Consider the following 20613-nt stretch of genomic DNA (forward strand, 5'->3'; position numbering starts at 1 on the left):
CTCTGGTAACTTTGCCTCAACACATATGAGATTTAATTGAACATATTGTGATGTTTAGAGGAAAAGGGAGCTCAGGAAATATTACATTTCGCATTTTACAAATAGTTTTTCTTCCATAAAACCTTGGTGGTCTGCCCCATCAACAGAATAGGGAGCTGAGTCAGCCTCATAAGCAGCTCCTTAGGCCAAACCAATGGTGTGTGCCTGTGTGTTTTTTGGGGGAGAGGGGCTGTGTATGATGGTGAAATCAAGCTCGGTGAGACCCACTGAGCACTGACGTTGAGTTTGGAATACACACTGCTTTCCTGGTTTTGCCCGATGAATGGGGTCCTTTCAGCCGTTTTGCTCCTGCTGACCCTCTGCTTACCCAATACTCTCCTCCAGTTTGACCCAAGGTCTCACCACCAGCTCTCTCAGATCTACTCCCTGGCAGCCTGTTGCACCCAGACACCTTTACCTTCATCCCAAACCAACTAGACATTCAAAAAAAAAAAATAATCATGCTTTAATCCAAGTAAACCTGATCGACAGGAGACTGACCTTCCTGGCAGCTTCTAGAAAGTTTCTGATTTGTCCATTTGATTGGGCAGTTTGTGGATCGTCTGGCTCTGTGGTTGGAGGATGTTTTTCCAACATGAAGAGATTTAAGGAGAGACCTGAGTCAAGAAACCTAGAGCCACAAGAGAAAACTGTTGAAATGGCAGCCAGAAGGGACAAGAAGAGGAGGTTTATTTTAAGACTTACAGGATAATACTGGTGTTATTTCCTCAAGTATGAGTCAGTGACAGCAACGTTGGCTCTCTCTTTTCATTTCTCACCTTTGAGTGTCTGTACACAGTCATCAAATCTGGACATCTGGAATTGCTTTTGCACTCTACAAAAGAAACCATCACCCTAATAAATAGGGGTACCTATGACTGGGTTATCAGTTTATCACACAGACAGACAAAGTTCCCAGTAGTCTTAACTTACATGTATGTGGACAGTGGATGGAAACTGAAGCAACCTTTGATGAATCCACAAGAAGTTGCCATCAAGAAATAATCCCTCACAGTCACCGCACAAAGTTGTTGTGATACTGTATGATTTTGGGAGATTGTTATCCAGGAAACAACCTGTGTTTATTCTGGGACTTGACATGCTTCAAGTATTTGGCATCCATTGCTTATACATCTGACAGAAATCAAAGTTAAATCAAAGGTAGATACTAAACAAACTACAAAATCTAGATGAAATGGGGAAGACTGGGCCTGGCACTTGCCTCCAAAACCTTCTCACAAGGGGATATCTGATCAGTTGCTAATTTATTTTACTTTAATGTCTGTGCTTTTACTAGAGCTGTAGGGTGTCCTTCACTCTCTATAATGTGCAACCACCAGAAATTACAAAAGCCTTTTGCAGAAATTCCAAAAGAAGCAACCTTGAGACAGATGCTTCAACGAGACAGATCAGATCACTGATTTGTAAGAGCCCATTTCAGTTGATCTCTTCCAATAAAGTCAGATTACCCCTGAGGAAAATTATCCATGAGACTGATCCAAATCATACAAACCTTGACTGGCTTATGGGAGTGACTCGCCTGTTAAGACACATTTCCTTTGTGGGACAGGATGTGGAACTGAGACTGAGCTGAAACTGAGGAAATCATAGGAGGGCTACAGGGAGGTAGAAAACAAAGTGACGGGAAGAGAAAGAGTCTTTGTTGGTTGGTATGAATGGATAAATGTAATACAGTGGTCAGTGTGGCATTCTGCTTTAAAAAGCAAATAAGATTAAAAGACAGCTGAAATAACTGAGTAGGCCTGTGTCTGGACTTAATAGCTAACAGGTCTACAGGTCTTCATTGTCTTGCTGCAATATTCTAAACTGGGAGGTTAATCTTTATTTTACTAGAAAACATGTGAGTATGGGTTGCGTAGTGGCAGTTTCATGGAAGTACTCCAGTTCCCATGGTGCATTGCAGCGGTAAACAGAACGACTTCCTGAGGTCAAAGTTAAACACTGTAACATGTGTGTTTCAGTTGTGTAGCGGTAACTTTGTGAAGTATGAGGCAAGGTTTAATATGAAAATACCTTCCGTCGTTACTTTTGCGTGTCTGTTTTTGTCGCCTTCACCGTGTGTCGGATATGTCCGTGAACGCATCAAAACAAGAGCTGATCCAGCTGATCCACCGCCATTTGAAGGAGCATGGTTTCCACTCAGCTGCAGATGAGCTAGAGAGGCACAGCCCACAGGTCACACACATACACACACACACACACACACACACACAGAGAGAGAGAGAGAGAGAGAGAGAGAGAGAGAGGGAGTTAGGTAGGTTAGTTTATAACAACTACAACTGTCGCAGTTTGCAACAGTGTTTCAAATGCTACACAGCAGTGTGACAGTTGTCAAAAATGTTACAGTCATCTGGTCCTCTGTTTGCATTGAATGCCTCTCTGTTCACCTACTGTTGACTTATAAAGGTTTTGTCACAAGAACTTCAAGTCTCCCACTCATTGTCATGGAGTATTTATCTAGTCAATAGATAACGTGTACAGTGTTAAACCTATAACGATTTGTGCCAGAGTTAGCTGATTTCCATCTGCTTTCCATAGCAGCTCATGATTAAAAGATAAGCACAGAGACAGTGCTAAACAAACTAAAGAGACGGGACAACACGCACAATACAAAGTTAGACATAGTATTATGTCTTTATTCATTAAAAATTACACTGCTAAATTTTTATTTTGAAGGGCTAATTAGCATTACTTATACTCATACCTCCTTGAAGTTTTTTTCTCCAGCCACCATACATCTAGCAGAGTCTGGAAGCTTTTTGAAGATTAGAAGATTGTTTTGCATTACACAGAGTTGCCAGTAGCCTTAGTTTATGAAGTACACCTAGCTAAATTTAACCTGAGGTTAGTTCATTCGCTTCTAAACTGGGGGGTGGGGGTCCCTGGAGTGGATCACAGAGCCACTGCAGGGGGGCACATGACTGCTCAGAAAAACATCTGTGGATCTGATAAGATTTTTTTTTTTGTTTTGTTTTTTGGTTTTTTTTCTGCAGGGGGAGACAAAAATATCTGCATCACTACTGGAGATCTACAATTCATGGTTAAAGTGAGAATGATTTCCCAGTTCTTCTTTTCAACCTTCAACCTTTATTGGACGCCTTCAGGTGTAATTGGATGTATAATCAGTGTTGGTTTTATTCCTGACAGTGACTCAAAAAAGAAAAGGCGGTCTAACTCAGCCAAGCTCTCCAACTCTCAAGAACAAAGAAAGACTCCCACTAAAGGTCAGACTGCCTCTTTCCCCAAAACTGACTTTAAATGTGCAGCACTGAAAGTTAAGTTAAAGCTGGGGCTGAACTATTGTGTGTAGCCTAATGATCAAACTAAATGACCATTTCATTTGTGAAACACTGAAGTGTGAGATGGGGGCGACAGCGATTCAGGGGTCTGGAAGAACCAGGATAACTCGACACAATCTCTAGACCAGTTCTCTGACCTGTCAGGCTGGTCCTGCTCTCACTCTTCTCTGCAGCTCGCAACTTGTCATAGGTTGCCTTGTGTTTATCCCTTTAAAAACTTTAAATTATGTTTTTCTCCACCTGGTCCACTTGTTTATGCAGGGCTCCTCAAACTTTTATCCATAAAGTCCTCTATCTTGATCAGACTCCTTCAGCTCTCAGTAAAAAGTCAACACCCAGAACCAGGGATGAACAATAAATTGAAATATTATTAAAATTGCTGGAACTGATTTTTTTTTCATAAAGGTAAAATGTGTCACAACATACTCTTACAAATGAAGCACTGTGGTGTAAGATGCCCCAGCCAACGTATCATATTCTCTAGGGATCATGCTCGTTTGGCACAGACCCCATCAATCACATCATCATCATTTTTATATGTTCTTTCAGTGAAAATGATTTTTTTTTTCATTCTAGCCGACTCATATCACAATATCAAAATAATCTCCATGTGATATTTTTTTCATATTGTTCAGCTCCACCCAGGACCCCAGTTAAATCAGCTTCAGCATCAACAGCTGTAACAGCTTCCCCTGTTGGTACGTCTGACTAAAGCTGCCAGCAGTCACTGAATAATAAAAGGAGTCAGGTGGTGTATCTGAATACGATTTTAACCCATTCTGCGCACTTTTTATGTCCAGCCACACCAAAGAAAAAGAAGGACAAACCAGGGAAAAAAACAGAGACACCAACAAAGAAGGTGAGTTTTTATTTTGTTTTATGTTTTATTATAATGGTTCTTAAACTTTACTATGTAGGCTGTTTGTTTCTTTTTTTTTTAGAAGTCCGTGCCAGCAAAAAGGAAAAAAACTGAAGGAAAATCAGCAGAAAATGTTGTCAAGGTGAAGAAATCAAGGGCCCAAACAAAAGACAAAGCTGTGGCTGCTGGTGGAGATGATTCAGACTCTGACAGCAGTCTGGATGTAGAGAAATGGAAGAAACTTGTCCTGGAGTTTACAGGTAGGTAATTAAACTTTTATTTTGTACCGTAGTATAGCAGTTAAATCAAACCACATTAAAGAAAGAAACCATTTGCAACATGGACTTTGGATAATTGTATGTGAGGATGTCATCCTTAGTTCCACTTCACAGGAGTGAGCCACAGCTACTGTCTCCAAAGACTGAGCTGAAACAGTTGAAATAGTTAGATATGGGACTCCAGGTGAGAGGAAAAGTGAGAGGTTTGTTTTTAGTTTTTTTTTTTTTTGTGGGGAAAGTGACAGAATGGAGGGTGGAGAAAGATGAGTGACGAGGAAAATGCAGGAAATGGTGGGAGATGAAAAGACAGGCAGAGCTGGCTCCTCGCACTGAGATGGAGAAAGACAACCACCAGACAGGACAGCACCACCCATGAACAACCTCACCACGGAAAACAGTGATTTCACACAGACAGAGCTGTGTGCAGTAGCTTTGTGGTCGCCTGTGATGTTTTCTTTTTAACATTTGTGCCACTCAGTCATGTTTGTTCAATGTCTTCACCTTGTTTACTCCGTCCACAGAGGCTGACATAGCCAAGATGGACACCATCAACGCTCTGGACTCCTCTGCACCACCGCCCAAGAAGAAGAGGGTCAGAAAACCCCGGGCTAAGCCTCCTGCGAAAACCGACGCTCCCACTCAACAGGATGACGGAACTGTTGAGAAGAATGAAAAGGTGGAGGAGAAAGCAACAGGAACGCCGACGAAGAACAACGAACGCAAGAAGAGCAATCCAAAAAAGGCAGCGCCTGTGACCCCCTCTGCCGACCCGAGCCAAGAGCGAAACCTCGACACTGCAGAGGATAGACCAGCAACATCCACTGTCTCTCCATCAAAACAGACACCGGCAAAAGAGAAAAGAAAAGTGGTGACTCCCAGTGATGAAAAAAATGATGAAACAACGTCTGAGCCAAAGAAGAAGAAGAAGAGGAAAAAGGAGGTGACTGAGGACAAGGCGGAAGAGAAGGCGAATGAGACTGGTGAGGATGGAAAAGAAAAAGAGGAGAGGAAAAAAAAGAGTGAGGTCATAGAGAAAGAGAGTGCTGATCAACCTGTGGAGGAGAAGAGAAAGACGGGAGGAACAAAGGGAGACAGCAAAAGGGATGAGACTGACGAGGAAATGATAGAGAGAGACAAAAATGGAACTGCCAATAATGAAGAAATGTTAGAGCCAATAGTACAAGGAAAAAAACCCAAGAAGAAGAAAAAGGAGAAAACTGACAGTGAGGAAAATTCAGAGCAGACAACTGAAGAAAAAAAAGTCAAGACGAAAAAGAAGAAAAAGACAGCTGATAGTGAGGAAAATCCAGAGCAGGTAGCTGAAGAAGTAAAAGAAAATACAGAACAGATAGTTGAGGAAAAGAAAGCAAATAAGAAGAAAAAGGAGACTGCCAATAGTGAAGAATATTCAGATCAAATAGTTAAAGAAAAGAAAGCAAAGAAGAAGAAAAAGGAAAATCTAGATGAAGAGAATTCAGAGCAGATAGTTGAAGAAAAGAAAAAGAAAAAAAAGGACAAGGCTGGTCATAATGGAGAAACGTCAGAGCAGGTCATAGAAGAAAATGTAACCCCGACAAAGAAAACAGAGAGCAGTGACAGGGAGGAACAGCCAGAGCAGACTACTGAGGTGAAGAAGAAAAAGAAAAAGGACTCATCATTGAAAAGTAATTCAGTTGACACAGAGCCTCTACCTCCACCTGAACCGGAGACACCAAGTCCTACAACAGAGAAGAAGAAAAGTAAGAAGAGAAATTACTTTGACAAAATGCAGTTTTTCTGTTTTTATACGTTTGTATTCACTTTTTCATTTGTCACTCTCTCAGAGAAAAGCAAGTTGAAATCAGCTGACGTCCCAGAATCACCTGCGGTTTCTGTCCAAGACGCCGCAGCAACAGAAACCCTCCAAACACCCTCCAGTGACACCCACAAAAAGGTATCACAATACTGAACCCCCCACTAGTTCAATATGTTACAGATTGATGTCATTGTTGGAAAAATGAAAACCAGAAAAGGGTTCGATCAGTTCCACCACTTGAGGGTGATTCCTTATATATATTCATTTGTTTATTTTCTGTCATTCTTCACAGAAAAAGAAATCCTCCAAGAGCACAGAATCATGAAAAGAATCATCATTCTTCACCAGCGCAGAACCAAGGGATGAAGTCAACACATCCTCTGCACCCTGTTTCTAATCATATTTTAATGGTTAGAATGAACTGTAAAGATGGAATGACTTTTTTACATTTTGGTACATTTTTATCTTTGTTTATCATTTGTTTTGTGAGTTTACCACGCTGAACGAGGCATCCTGTGTCACAGCTCTCTTTTTTACTCAGTGTTTTATATGTCATTTGCCGTTTTAATGGCATGAATATGTTAAAGGGATTGTAACTGATTATTTCATGGAATGGATGATCCCTCTTGGGATTTTTTATTTTTGAAATTTAATCACTGATTGAATGGAGACATGCCTCTTTTAAGCTCATTCTCCTTCAGTCTGAGGAATTTCCCCCCATGATTATCTAAATTAAACTATCTTGGTTCTCTGAATTGTTAACATCTCAGATTTTTATAGTAATTAAAATAAATAATTAGATATATCTGTTATCAGTTTATGTTTACTACTGTTCCAGCTGGCTTGTAATTGGCCCCATTAGACAAAGATTTTGTGGAGAAAAAAAAACCCTTTCATATTTATTTTAAAAAATTATATGGAATTGTTTTAATAGCCTATTTTGCTATTGGGTGGAGGTTCTATGTTTGTGAAAAGCATGTTTTTTAGACAAAAGTTTTTACTGTTTGATAAAGCTTTCATATATGCACTGTACATTGTGCTTTTCATACAAATTAAACCCTATAATTTTTTGTATCTTTTGCCTGAAGTCTTGTTTTGTGAACACAACAAACAAATCATACGTAGAATTCTTGTGTTACCATTTACTGCCGGGTGCATTCCGTAAGTATCCACTAGATGGCGCTGCAGCAAGTGGAGTGACTCGGTCCATACACAGAAGAAGAATTTAACATCCACAGTTACATCCACCACTATGAACTAAGTCACCAGCCTAGTTTAACTTAACTAACAGCAGAAATGTGGAGGCTAAATAAAGTTCGCCACAAAGCTGGTCGGCAAGGCGACAGCTTGGAGGAGCTCAGGTTAAAGAGACGGGAGCACGAGAAAGGTGAGTCTGATTTGAACGTTACTGTGTACTGAACTGTTAACGCCAGTCAACGTAACGTATTGTCAGTTAAAATATTAACGTTACTAACTGATGGTCGACGTTGTAAGAGAAAAGAGGCTGAGACAGTTATGGTCATTTACAAGAAACAGAGCCACTTCAAACTAGTATTATTCCTCTATAAACTAAAGCCATATCATAATGTGCAAGTCAGTTAAGGCTAACACGTTTAATTTTTAACCAAGCTGCTACCCTAAGAAGTTTTTGTTTGTGAAAGCCCCTAGGCTACAGTTAGCTAAGTAGCTATCACACTACTAGTTAGTTACATCTTCATCATGGACGGATTATGATACAACGGGCCCCTGAAGGTCCTCTACCCCTTCCACACTGGAGAAAGGCTCAAAGACTCAAAGAGACACATAAGGGACGTTGTCAAGTCGCTTTGTGGTTGTTCTGTGTCTGTTTGTAGTTGCTCGTTGTCTCTTAGTGGTCATTAGCAGCCTTCAAGACAGGAAGACAATACACAGTCCACATAAACATAGACTACAACAAAATATAAGCTGATACCTGTTTTTAGTACCACACTGATACATCCTCTACCTGCTGTGATTCTTATTGTTAATTGTAATAATCCACAGAGCAGCTTTGTCCCTGAACTTGACAGATTGATTGCTTGATGTCATCTCTACATTGATCAGCTCTGACATGAGTGAAGCAGAAAGTAATGTGATATTTGTCTATGTTAATGGCTTTAGCACTGAGACAGGCCCGCAGAGACAGACAGCTGGTGAGCAAGAGACTCCTGCTGACTGAAGATGAGGAGCAGTCAGAGGTCACCATGGACACAACCTCAGGAGAACAGGTGAGCAGCAGATGCTGTGATAGGTAATTTGTTGAAAGGCTTGATGAAATGAAAGATCTTGAGAACTTATTTCTCATTTCCCCAGGACGTGGTCAGTTTGTTCCACAAACTTCAACACAGCGGGCCTGAGAGGGAGGCACACCTGAAAGCACTGAGTAAAGCTCTGCGCGACCCATCAGCACAGCTGACCTTCATCAAGTACGGTGGTGTGGCCCCATCAAATGAGTTTAAACAATGCTATCACTACTTTATCTCTGTCTGTCATTTGTCTTCCCTCCAGGCAGGAGAATAGTATGCATCTGCTGGTCGGTCTTCTCACTGGATCTGATGCTCAGTGCCGTCTGCAGGCTGTTCAGTGTCTTCATAAGCTGTCACACTCTCCCCACACCAATGTGGCCCCAGCTTGTCTGCCTGCCACCCCTTACCTGCTCACCTACCTGTCTGGCCAGAGCACCAAGTTCACTGTAAGTGCCCACCCATACCAGGCAGTGTGTATATGTGATAATATCATCTAACTATACAGGAGAAGTTTGACTTTCTGTATGTGTGTTCATGTGTACACAGGAGCTGTGTCTCTACACGCTGGGTAATTTATGCCCAGACAGTGATGCTGTAAAAGAAAAGCTTCTGGCCCAGGGAATCATACCAGCTCTGGCTAGTTGTATAGAGGTAACCTAACATGATTCATTGACCTTCAGTGTTTTCACAACACTTCAGCTTTAGAGGAGTTACACCAATATCTTCACTGTGTCTTTATATCTTCTGGACACTGAAAAAAGTTTGGAAACTGAATAGAAATCTGGTTATCCACATAGCCCTCACCTGGCGCCACACAAGCTTAAATGTAGCGATGTAAACATATTTGTCTTGTTTCTGTGTGTGTCCAGAACCAGAGATATAATCTAGCAGTGGTGGAAGCGGTAGGGTTCACCCTCTCTCAGCTTCTCCAGGCCAAAGATGCAGCAGAGAAAATAATTCCGTAAGTGCTGAAGTTGCACACCAGTTCACCTCTCGATTGTCTTCGTTAGTATTCTCTTTCAAAATGTCCTCAGTTGTGTATCGATCTTCCTCTCTGTCTGCAGGATGGTCCTGGCCTCCAGCTTACCATCAAGCTTGTTATCAGTCCTGACTCCTGACCCGAAGTTTGGCCTGGCACCTGCTATTGAGTGTGCGTGGTGTCTGCACTACCTGGCATGCAGGTGAGAGCTGTAGGGTATTCTCATCAGGCGTCAACAGCCTGTTTATTTAATTACCTCACAGATAGTGTCATTTTACTGATCATGATGAAGATGATCTATCTCTTCTCTGTCCTTATCTTATTTGAAGCAGTGAGTATAGCAGAGAGCTGCTGGCTCATGGGGCCCTGTTGCAGTGCAGTTCTCTGTTACTGTCACTAGGTGGTGCTGTTGCTGAAGGAAACAGAGAAGAAGGACTGGAGCTGGTAAGGGAATTACTGGATCAAAGACAGCATTTCATTATGTTTGGGGTTTTTTTTGCTTTTTAACACTCTTGTTGATGTTTTTCTGTTCAGTTTTGTTTGAATCAAATCACATGTCAGTTTTTTTAATTCCAGCTGACTGTTTTCCAACACATACCTTAAGTTTTCATGTTTATTTCTCACCATCCAAGCAGATAAAAATGTGCAAAATAACTAGTCTGGTCTTACGGTTGATAAAGAACACAAAAATTTTTCATGTGTTGTCCCTCTTCAGCTTGTCTGTCCTTTGCTGCGGTGCGTTGGAAACCTCCTGTCCATCTGCCCAGTGGACAGCCTGAGCAGTCAAGTGGGTGACGTCCGACTTGTGGTTTCTCTGTGTGCTCTTCTTCAGACCTACATACACACCCAGCCAGCTTTGGCCAGGGAGACTGCCTGGGTCCTCAACAACCTCACAGGTCAGACCCATCTGTTACCTCTGTCGGGACAGGTTATACCAGCAGTCCCAACAGTAATATTGCACACTTAATAGTTCTTGGTACATCATTCAGGCAGGTTTTTACATGAGCTTTGGTTGTTAAGTTGCCCAGTTTATAATTAGAAATACAAACGTGTTAGTATAGTTAAGAACACTTGATCCAAGTGTTTCCAGCCTCAAGGTTGTTGTTGTCACTACCTAAAAAGGGTTACCATGTTGTTATTAAAACTTTACTTCTCTGAAAATGCCTGTCTTGCAAAGGAACATCTCTCATGGGCTTACAAATTTATGGGCAGAGTTTCCCTCTGTACCCACCCAAAGATCAATGTATTTTTGAGGAGTAATTTTATGTCATGTAATTCCTTCCAATGCCTCTCTCATCACTTCCTGTTCCAGCTCACTCCAGTGCCGTCTGCTCTGCTCTGCTGACTCTCAGCTTGGTCCCTGGACTGATCCAGCTTCTCCCTTTCTCTCAAGGCATCAACACAATGGTCAGTGTAAGATAAAGCCAAACTTTTATATCACTGCTTTTGTAGAATACAGTGGATTGACTTGTTTGTTTTGTCCTGCATTTCTCACACACATACAGTGTTACACTTCTGTCTCACTGGCCTGTGCCTTTTCGTCAGGTCCTCAGGGTTCTTGCAAATATTGCACACAAAAAGAAGGAGTTCTGTGTCCAGCTGGCCCGGCTTGGATTGCTGTCTACACTCTGTGCAACACTTAAAATGGCCGACCAAGAAATGGTGACCCTGAGTCTTGAGGTCCTCTTCGTGCTTTTAGTTAGCAGGCCACAGGTAAGCAAGGATACATCAGTTAGTGAAACAACTGGTGCTATGCTCAATAGAGATAACCAAACAAAAGAATTATTAGCTTTTACTTAGCATCTGTAGCTTTGTAACATCTTTTACCAGCGATATCTCTTAGACAGCGGTTGCTCTTTCCTTTTAGGTAGCAGACGAGTTTGTGAGGCAAGGTGGCGTTTCACTGTTAGAAGCCATTCAGTACAACAGTGAAGGAGAGATGAGGCAAAGGGCAGCATACTTACTGGAGCACCACCTACTGTCATACCCATCTGACTGCACAGTAAAGACTTTTATACGGATTGTTCTGTTTGTTAAATTTGTCCCTATTCAGAATTCAGGAGTGACTAATTTGATCTGTTTTGTCGCAGGCTGACAACATCCCGTGTTCCTGAGCAAACAGGACAGTATCAAGTTTACATCTATGACGTACAGTGTGTCACCATGAGGACACGCCTGATGATACAGGACAAGTTGTTTATATTTTGACTTGTGTACATTTTGCAGTCTGAATAATGCTGACAGACAGATGCTGTTTTTATATTTAAATCCTGTGTTTTGATAACTGTAAATATGATGAAATATGATATGTGTTTACCATTGGTTATCAGAGTTGTTACCAATGGTATTTTAACTGTAAAGATGAAGTATTTTTTAATACCTCTATTCTTATAGTCATTCACAAACCTTTACATCAAATTGTATTTATATACAGATTTTGGGCCACTATGGTTTGAGAGACTGAAGACAAATTACTTTATATTTTTGCACATGGAGGTCTGTCCTCTGACAGGAAAACACACACTGTATTTATAACTGTAGAGGACTGATTAATATGAAAACTGTAAATGTCTAGACTGAGGATGATGGTGATGATGTGGGATTTTAGATGTATCATGTGTTTTGAACCAATAATGCAATGCCATTAATGTTTGTAAATTCATCAAATAAATTAATAAACAGCTTCACAAACAACATTTCAGTTTTTTTTGTTTCAGTTTATTTCAGTCCTAGAACCAAAACATCATGACCACTCACAGTTGGAGTGAATGATGTTGATTATCCTGTAAAAAAATAGCGCATGTCAAGGTTTGGGATACATAAAAGGAGTCTTTTCTTATAGTCAACATGCGGCAGAAATGAGGGCAAAATCGTTAGAGCCAAACGACTGGCTCTGAGAGTCTTTGAAACAGCAAGGCGGTGATCTTGGTCCAAGGGGGGATGCAAACCACAAACCAGTGACAGGGTGACCACATATTATGCAGGGGTGATCATAATGCTTCAGATCATCAGTGTATAATAGCATATGCCTGACCGTCAGGGATGTAAAACAACAACAACAGGACTTATTTTCATTATCACTGCCTGTTATTTTCATCATTGTCCCTGATGTGTTGATATTCATAAATTTCAAAATAATCCCATAAAACAGTGTAGGAGCAGACACTTTTAATTTAATGAAAATGAAAGATTTAATAAAGATAAGCATAAATAATGTCCACAAATAAATCTAGTCAGCTAATCCATCACTTTGGACACATACCCGTACTGTTGCTCTGTGTAGTCATGCATCAACAAGAGAAATACAAAAGAAAAGATTCCTTTAAATATCATAAAACTCTGGACAATTATTTTGTATGCAGAGTTGAAGAGAACAAACTTGTGTATAAAGCTGAAACAAGTTAGTTTTCAGATCAAGTAAACTGACGGAATATAAGCAGTTTAGTGACAGAGTGGACATTGTGCTGTGGAACAGCCTCAGCCTGCAACTTCCAAAGTGTTCAGCTCCACCCCTCAATAAAAAAAAAGAAGAAAAAGTTTCAGATTTCCTCACTTCCTCTTTCCACCCACAACATTCTCTTCCCGTTATCTTTCACACTGCTACTCTGCATGAAAAACTAAAACAAAGGTGGGTCACTTAATGTTTGTGTATATATCCCTACATTCTTTTACACTACTTTTTAGCATGGAGCAAGCATCTGGAGTCACTCTGCTCCGCCACAACTCTCTTTTAATCCATAGTAGACTCGGGGAGAGTGGTCATCTGGTTTGATTAATTCTTGTTCTTTTCTCCCACAGCCAAACACAGCGTATAGTTCACTGGCAATGGAGGGCACCGAGCCAGCTACTAGAGGAAGAACAACAGCACCAGATGGGAATCAGGGGGCAGACTCCTCTGTGCTGATGTCCAGCAAGCCTCTGCATCGTTTCGTCAAGAATGAGCCCAGAAGTCTTGGGGTAACACATCAAAACAATCCAGGGCCACAGAAATGGGACAGTGGACAGTTATAGGGACTTGTTCTTTATGTCTAACAAGAATTGAATAAGTGTAGACGTATCCTACATAAAGAGCAGCTGCAGAACTGTGGTTCTACTGTAGGTACTGTCATTCATCTTTCCTCTTCTCCCTCCTAGATTGTCATTCTGATCTTTGGCTGTGCAGAGCTCCTGATGGGATTTCAGCTGGCCAGTGAAACTGTGCAAACCTCCAGTAGGATCTACATCCCCTTTTGGCAAGGAACTCTGGTACATAATATCTGGGTGGTTAGCAAGGAAATGACAAAAATGTAGAAATATTTTATTTGATTGGTTTTACTAATCACACCTCAAATTCCCTGAAAACTTAATAGAATAGTTTGAGATGGGGGGGGTATTTATTTGTTATCTTGCTAAGAAGTAGCACTCTCATGTCTGTAGGGTAAATGTGGTGCAACAACCAGCTGCCAGTTAGCTTAGCTTAGCATAAAGACTAGAAACAGGAAGAAACAGTTAGCCTGGTTCTGTACCAAGATAACAAAATCTGCCTATTAGCCCCATCTAAAGCTCATTAATGTTATTAATTATATCTCTTTGTTTAATCCATGTCTCTGCTGGTTGCCAGGCAACCTCATGATGATAACAACACTTCATTAATTCATTACATCAGGCCAAGAAATAGTCCAACACATAACTATCCTCAAAACTGTAATATGTCATTTTTACACTTCATCACACTTAGCTTTAATAAGGAGTTATATAGTGACTGTTTCTTGGCCGGGGACAGTGATCTCCTGGTCAAACTAGTTGTCCTATTCAACTTCAATTAGTTAGGCTCAAGTAATCACTTATCTTTTAACAAACTTGTTATATTAAAAATAAGGTTTAAAGTTTACAGGAGCAGGCTATTATGTATACTGTGTTATAAACATTACAAGAGAACAAAGCTGGTTAAGTCATATGCAGTCATCAGAATATACTTTGAAAGAATGACAGCAGAAAATGACACAATGTGTTTTTGGTTGTTTTTTTTAAAGTTTCTTATCTGTGGAAACCTGTCTATCTACACAGAGATACATCCATCCAAGAAGATGGTAGGCATATCTGTGATTTTATGTTTAATTTTTCATTTACTCACACTCTATCTATCTTTTGCATTAACCTACTTAATTTTGTTGGATTCATCTTTGCCAGGTGACTGTGTGTTTGGCCATGTATGTGGTTTCCCTCCTGGGACTTGTAGTCTCTGTTGGCTACAGGATAAACTGCCTCGCGGATTATAGACACCTGATGTACTTGGCAAGATATGAAATGGAGCAGCCTTTGGGATCCTACAGAGTGGTGAGTTACTGCATATATGTTTTTGGACAAAATACAACACTGACATTTTCACAGTGTATGAATAACTTCACTTTCTTTTGCTTTAGGATCAGATTTCTGGCATTGAAGGTGTACTGTTTGCCTCCTCTCTGTGTGTGTCAGTGCTGCTCATCTTCCTGTGTGCCATCGCACGTTTAGCACTGAAATCCACACACACTCAGGTAAGACGTTTTTTATCGTTATGTCATCTAACGCAGGCATTTCCCACTGATATTAGAAATTCATAATTCAAGTTTGGAGGGAGACATTTTTTGGACCAGCACAGAAGATTATAAGATACCCCAATGACATCAGCAGCCAGAGGAAGCCAGATTTCATTTGTCATGATGATATCTGATAAATAACATCATTCTCTAGCCTTGTGTCATTATGTGATTGCCTTCTTATTTCTCTGATCCCTAACTGGCCTCCACCTCAATATCAACAGGTAATTATCCAGTGCGTCCCGGCACCACCACAGACTGACTAGGATCAGCCTTTTCAGTTATCACTCTACAATAAGTAATACTTCGTCATTCCTTTAGTCCACCTAATCTAACTCAATTACATGTGAATGTTACGCCACCTAGTGGTAGCAGCTTTACAGCCAGCTAACTACAGTAGTCCTGAGAGGAGAAAATGCATTACTGAACCATGTTTGTTTGCTTTTTGTAAAGTTTGTTTGTGAATTAATGATATTTGTCGTCTCATGTGAGATTTTACATGCACTTATTATGGGAACTCTGCATCCACTGATATCTCCAGCAAGGTCAATGTGTACTCACTGTATAGGTCATAGTAAACACTTAGCTATATTACATTATTCACAGTGCACATTAGACTCTGAATCAAAGCCTTGAGGCTAACAGGTCGTACATATCACCTAATCTTTATGTATATTTTATAAACAATAATGTGCAGTGATGTAATGCAACAAAACCGGGCTTCTATATTGACATTAAAATAACATAGAAGTACATTTTGTGTCTGCTCAGCAATCCTTCAACGCACAGAAAATCACACCATGAATGTTTTTTATCTAAACATACACAGTCAGTAAGAATTTCTGAGACATATTGTGGATACTTACTGTAAACCTTTAATATTTGTGTTGTCAAGATTTGTTATGATCTGCATTATTATTACAGTATGTGCAGTGTTTACGCTGTAGACTGTAATTTAAACTGTGCTTGCAGCTTTTACTCATCAATGTGATTCTCTGTATACTGTACATTTAACTGAAGATATTTTATAGTGTGATTTTGGATGAATGAGCAGATGTGGCTCTGTTTTTGGATTCAGGACAGCTCGTCCACCTGTGATTGCTACTTTAGAAATGTTGCCTTGTACAATACACAATAATCTATCTGGTTTATTCATAATTTACCTTTTGATTTGATTAATATGTTTATATAGTTAATGATGTTCATCCCCATGACTGTGATATGAAGAGCCTGAGTGGAAACCTGTTGCTACCTTTTGCCCGTGAATGTGTGAAAAACAAAAATTTGGGCAGGGACCACTTTTCAGAGATCCAGCTTTAGCTTTTAGATGTATTTGGTGCATCAGTGTGAAATGTTGTCTTTGTTAAATAAACAATTTTTTTAAAAATATGCTCAGATTGCTGATTATATAATCACCCACATAAATCTATACGCATAGACAGCACTTAGACATACTGTATGCACAAGTCAGACCACACACATGTACAGACGTGCTCTAAAGGTTATAAATGGCAGTCTCAGTAGCTCATACCTGCATGACCACTTTGAATGCTTCTTTAGCGAGCTATCGAATAATCAGATCACACACCCTCTCTTGTCTTCATGATGAGATATTTAATTCTTGTACCAATTAAAGCCTCAACCATTAATTGTATTGGAGATATAAACTGTAGGTATATTAAAATGTGTTTTTGAATAGTTTGACTTAAAGATGGCAAATGAACATTTTGGTGTTACCAACCTTATCAGCATCACACATGTTGCTCTGGTTTGGTTTGTTTCCAGTGTCTATGTTTTAAAAGATCAGAGTTGGTGAGTACTGGCTCCAGTCCTTTGGTTTTCATTTCCATCACTGGACTGTCTTTAAATGCTCTCATGCTCTGAATTTAATTTAATTTAATTAGCATTTTAAAAATGCATGCATATGCACTTCGTCTTTATTGAGAAGATGGATCACTTCCTGCTGTGAGCTGGACATACAGTGTGTGATGTGTACATGATTACCGTGTGTGTGTATCATACAATCCTGGTGAACCCTAAAACATTTCCAACCTCCATGCACCCAGGTTGAGAGACAGACATCGATGACACCTCACCAGCACAGGGTCATCTGACAACAATTTGACTTAACGACTTAATGACTTAAGTTGTGACATGCTCAAGACAAAAACTGCCGTAATACCAACAACATTTTGGTCACTTAATTTATTTCCAGTCATTTCACCGAGTAGACAAACAGTAGTTCAACATTATAACAAACGTCTTCCCCTGGTGTCATACAAGAAATGCAGAGGTACTTCTTGTAGTTAAATTTGGTCCGTGTGCATTTTATGGGAGGGGTTTTTAGTGTTCAGTATTTAATAGACGTAGCTGGCCGTGTACAGAGACTGCATGGAGGCCTGGTCAGCTGAGCCGGTGGGCTTGTACTCTCCTTTGGCAGCCAGGCCGTTGATCTGATCAGAGCAACAGAGGGGAGAAGTTAGGGCAAAGTCAAATCACAGTGTTAATAATCAGCCAAGTTACCTGCGCCACATTAGACTGAACAAAAACCTTTTTAGAATCAATCATTTACCAGTCAGTGTAAAGTTGAGTAATGTAAGATAAGAGCCATTTAATAGCCAGTTCTGTGCACAGTCTGCAACTATGAGTTGATAAGTGAATTAATTATTAGTGTCTATTCATCATTAGTGACAGCCATTCATGCCCTCTGAGACTTACCTTGGCCCTGGTGCAGAAAGCTTCCTGTGCTGCAGCCTTGTTGGCAGCTTTGCCCTGCCAGGCCGCGAGAGCAGAGGCCTGGAGAGCGCGGCCGTAAGAGAAGGTCAGCTTCCAAGGGCGATGGAGGGGCACCTGGTTGATGGCATTCAGGTTGAGGGAGGCCTCCTCCTCACTCTGGCCTCCAGAGAGGAAGCAGATGCCTGGAGGAAAAAAAAAAGAAAAAAAAAGACACAGGACACATGAGTGCTGACACGTGCTCAATTTACTGAGAAACTTGGTTGTCTGCGCTTCTCTAAAACCGGTTTGTAGAGGGAAAAGCTCAGCCTTATAACACTCACCTGGCACAGCAGCAGGGACAGTGCGCCTCAGAGCAGTCACTGTAGCCATGGCGACCTGCTGAGGGGTGTACTTTGTGGTGCAGGAGTGTCCAGCGGTGACCATGTTGGGCTTCAGCAGAGTGCCCTCCAGGTACACATGATGATCAGACAGAGCCTTGTACACAGCAGCCAGAACCTGATGAGGCAGATTTATTACTACACATGCTTTAAAATGGGAAAGACATTTTACTGCTGGTGGTTGTGTGTTTGGCCAGCAACACCAGAGAGGATGAACCAACCTTCTCTGTGACGTACTGACAGCGCTGGAGGTCATGGTTTCCATCAGGCAGGATCTCTGGCTCCACAATGGGCACCAGGCCATTCTGATTGAGAAGATAAATATGTTGAAATGAGCACCTCACAAACAAGTATACTGACCAAGATGAGTTCCAGTGCAGAATCAGGGCTCCACAGACCTGTTGGCAGATGCTGGCATATCTGGCAAGGACATTGGCGTTCTCTGCAATGGCGAGAGCCGATGGGCAGCCGTCTGAGATCTTCAGCACACACCTCCACTTGGCAAAGTCACAGCCGTCCTTCTTGTACTGGGCACAACGCTCCGAGAGACCATCGAGACCTGTAAGAAATACCCAGTTAATGAATACTGTGATGCTGTGGTGGCAGGTTTACATAGCTGTTCATAGCTTATTCATCTTTTTCCACTTTTCAAAATCAGTGCAAAACATCTATCAATAAAAAAGGGGTGCACAGGTTTTGCATCTTTAAATCCATTTTACCTTGTGTGGTGGTCTCTCCATCTGTTCCATTTAGACCAGCTGTGCCTTTGTCCACCTGAAGACAGAAAACCAAAACACATCCATTAAACATGTGAAAGACCCAAAAATGTTCTGTGATTCAGCCTCGGTCTCTGCAGGCTCCTCACCTTGATGCCGACAACAATGCCCTTGTCCTTGATGACCTGGGGGAAGAGCTTGCCGCTGTCTGCTTTCTGGTAGAGTGTCTCGTGGAAGAAGATGACCCCACCCACGCAGTTGGAGATGGAGGCGTCGGAGGAGAAGAGTAGGTCGCGGAAGCAGCGGCGGTTCTCCTCGTTGTTCTCCACGTTGATTTTCTGGAGACGCTTTCCCATGGTACCTTGAAAAGAAAAGGGAACAAGGAGGTAATTTCAGACGTCCACCCTGTGGTCACCTCTCGACAACAGAAAGACACTTGAGAGAGGCTCACCTGTTGATTCATCGGCAGCCAGGATTCCCTTTCCTGGAGCCACAATCCTCTGAGCGATGTTAGAAAGCTCCTTCTTCTGCTCCGGAGAGAGGGATGGGAACTGATGAGTCATCCTAGAGGAGAGACACAAGTTATTTGAATGACAGGTGTTCAGAAACTCTAAGACTGTAGTGAGCATGAGGATTTCATCCTTTCCTCCTCCATTAAACACAATGAACCTCTGTCTGACATCCTGATTCTCTTGCATCACCTCTGTAAATATTTGGCTGGCATGGTTGAACCTTGGCCTTCACACAGATAAGTCCTACATGAGTTCATAGTTCACTCTAAGTTGTTGACTAGGTGATGTTGTAGTGCTTTCTGCAGACGGAAGCACTAAACATCACAGCGTGAAGACGAGGAATTAAGATCCTGAGCATAATTTACAGACGTGCCACAAGTAAACACAAACAACAACAGGTGGAACGCGGATGTTCAGTATTTGCTCAAATAAAGAGGTGTGCTGGTAACCTTTGGCTGACAGCGCGCGCCCACGTTTAATATGTAACCCTTTCAAAGTAAAACCCGCACCAAACTGAGTTGGAAAATTTAATCTAACACCCATATTTTTCAAACAGACTTGTCTAGACCTGTTCATCCAGTTCTACAGACTTTAGGCTACAGAAAACTCACTGCTTAAATCGCTGTTTGCAACAATAGTTCCGCTGCTGCACACTTTAAGATACCGAACGATGCACACTAATCCTACCGAAACCAGCCAAATGAAAAATTTAGAGACCCGTGACACTGAAAGTGTGCACGCGCTAAAAAAAAAAAAAAGAAAGAAAGAAAAAAAAAAAGTTGAAAACTTACTTGAGGGTTTCTAATCAAACAGCGACGACGACACAAGTGGCAGACAGCCTCGGCAGCCTCCTCAGCAGTAATTGTCTGATTGGGAAGGCCGAAATCTGGGCTCAAAGCTGTATTTATTGCCTGGTTCGGGGGCCGTGGAGGAGGTGCTCGTGATGTGGCGGGGCGTGTGCCGCCTCGGTAACGCAATTGGCCCGGACGGACAGACAGGGGCGGTGTTTGCGTGGTATGGCATCAATGTGCTCTTTTGTGGACTTTAGGTTCATATCAGAACGTGGACGGTGTGTGTGGGGGGCGGGGGGTTTAAAATAATAAGGGAACACAATGTGTCGTCTGAAACAAGTTATAAAGTCGAAGTATGCATGCACCCATCACACTGGTCTGAAACAGCC

The 20613-nt window shown here is 41.4% G+C and overlaps 4 protein-coding genes across 7 annotated transcripts; 3 read left to right on the top strand and 1 right to left on the bottom strand.

Annotated features, from left to right (window-relative positions):
* The first annotated feature begins 1697 nt into the window (after positions 1-1697).
* On the top strand, positions 1698-7365 carry LOC108899213 (muscle M-line assembly protein unc-89). 2 transcript variants are annotated; one of them, XM_018699529.2, is made up of 9 exons: positions 1699-2235; positions 3054-3106; positions 3208-3284; positions 3995-4057; positions 4160-4218; positions 4301-4478; positions 5018-6235; positions 6320-6429; positions 6584-7365. In XM_018699529.2, exons 1-9 carry the CDS (start codon positions 2128-2130, stop codon positions 6614-6616), a joined length of 1899 nt encoding a protein of 632 aa, XP_018555045.1. In that variant the 5' UTR covers positions 1699-2127; the 3' UTR covers positions 6617-7365. The 2 variants fall into 2 exon arrangements, with proteins under 2 accessions (XP_018555046.1, XP_018555045.1); XM_018699530.2 differs by lacking the exon at positions 3995-4057 and having other exon boundaries at positions 1698-2235.
* A 120-nt stretch (positions 7366-7485) lies between these two features.
* Positions 7486-12230, top strand: tmco6 (transmembrane and coiled-coil domains 6). 3 transcript variants are annotated; one of them, XM_018699526.2, is made up of 13 exons: positions 7487-7678; positions 8431-8537; positions 8623-8735; positions 8818-9001; positions 9102-9206; positions 9425-9516; positions 9620-9736; positions 9864-9978; positions 10250-10430; positions 10847-10941; positions 11080-11247; positions 11402-11536; positions 11625-12230. In XM_018699526.2, the coding sequence occupies exons 1-13, from the start codon at positions 7588-7590 to the stop codon at positions 11646-11648; spliced, it is 1527 nt and encodes a 508-aa protein (XP_018555042.1). In that variant the 5' UTR covers positions 7487-7587; the 3' UTR covers positions 11649-12230. The 3 variants fall into 3 exon arrangements, with proteins under 3 accessions (XP_018555044.1, XP_018555042.1, XP_018555043.1); XM_018699527.2 differs by having other exon boundaries at positions 9867-9978; XM_018699528.2 differs by lacking the exon at positions 11402-11536 and having other exon boundaries at positions 7486-7678.
* Positions 12231-13081: 851 nt separating this feature from the next.
* On the top strand, positions 13082-16481 carry LOC108899211 (membrane-spanning 4-domains subfamily A member 4D). Its single transcript, XM_018699525.2, has 7 exons — positions 13082-13162; positions 13333-13491; positions 13669-13779; positions 14547-14603; positions 14704-14850; positions 14937-15050; positions 15317-16481. Exons 2-7 carry the CDS (start codon positions 13360-13362, stop codon positions 15356-15358), a joined length of 603 nt encoding a protein of 200 aa, XP_018555041.1. The 5' UTR covers positions 13082-13162; positions 13333-13359; the 3' UTR covers positions 15359-16481.
* An 801-nt stretch (positions 16482-17282) lies between these two features.
* aldob (aldolase b, fructose-bisphosphate) lies at positions 17283-20386 on the bottom strand. Its single transcript, XM_018699524.2, has 9 exons — positions 20225-20386; positions 19373-19485; positions 19071-19282; positions 18925-18979; positions 18604-18764; positions 18427-18510; positions 18149-18323; positions 17811-18010; positions 17283-17545 (listed from the first exon to the last, which is right to left on the bottom strand). The coding sequence occupies exons 2-9, from the start codon at positions 19482-19484 to the stop codon at positions 17450-17452; spliced, it is 1095 nt and encodes a 364-aa protein (XP_018555040.1). The 5' UTR covers position 19485; positions 20225-20386; the 3' UTR covers positions 17283-17449.
* Positions 20387-20613: the final 227 nt, after the last annotated feature.

The sequence above is a fragment of the Lates calcarifer genome, linkage group LG8 (genome assembly GCF_001640805.2).
Source record: "Lates calcarifer isolate ASB-BC8 linkage group LG8, TLL_Latcal_v3, whole genome shotgun sequence".
NCBI classification, from domain to species: domain Eukaryota; kingdom Metazoa; phylum Chordata; class Actinopteri; family Centropomidae; genus Lates; species Lates calcarifer.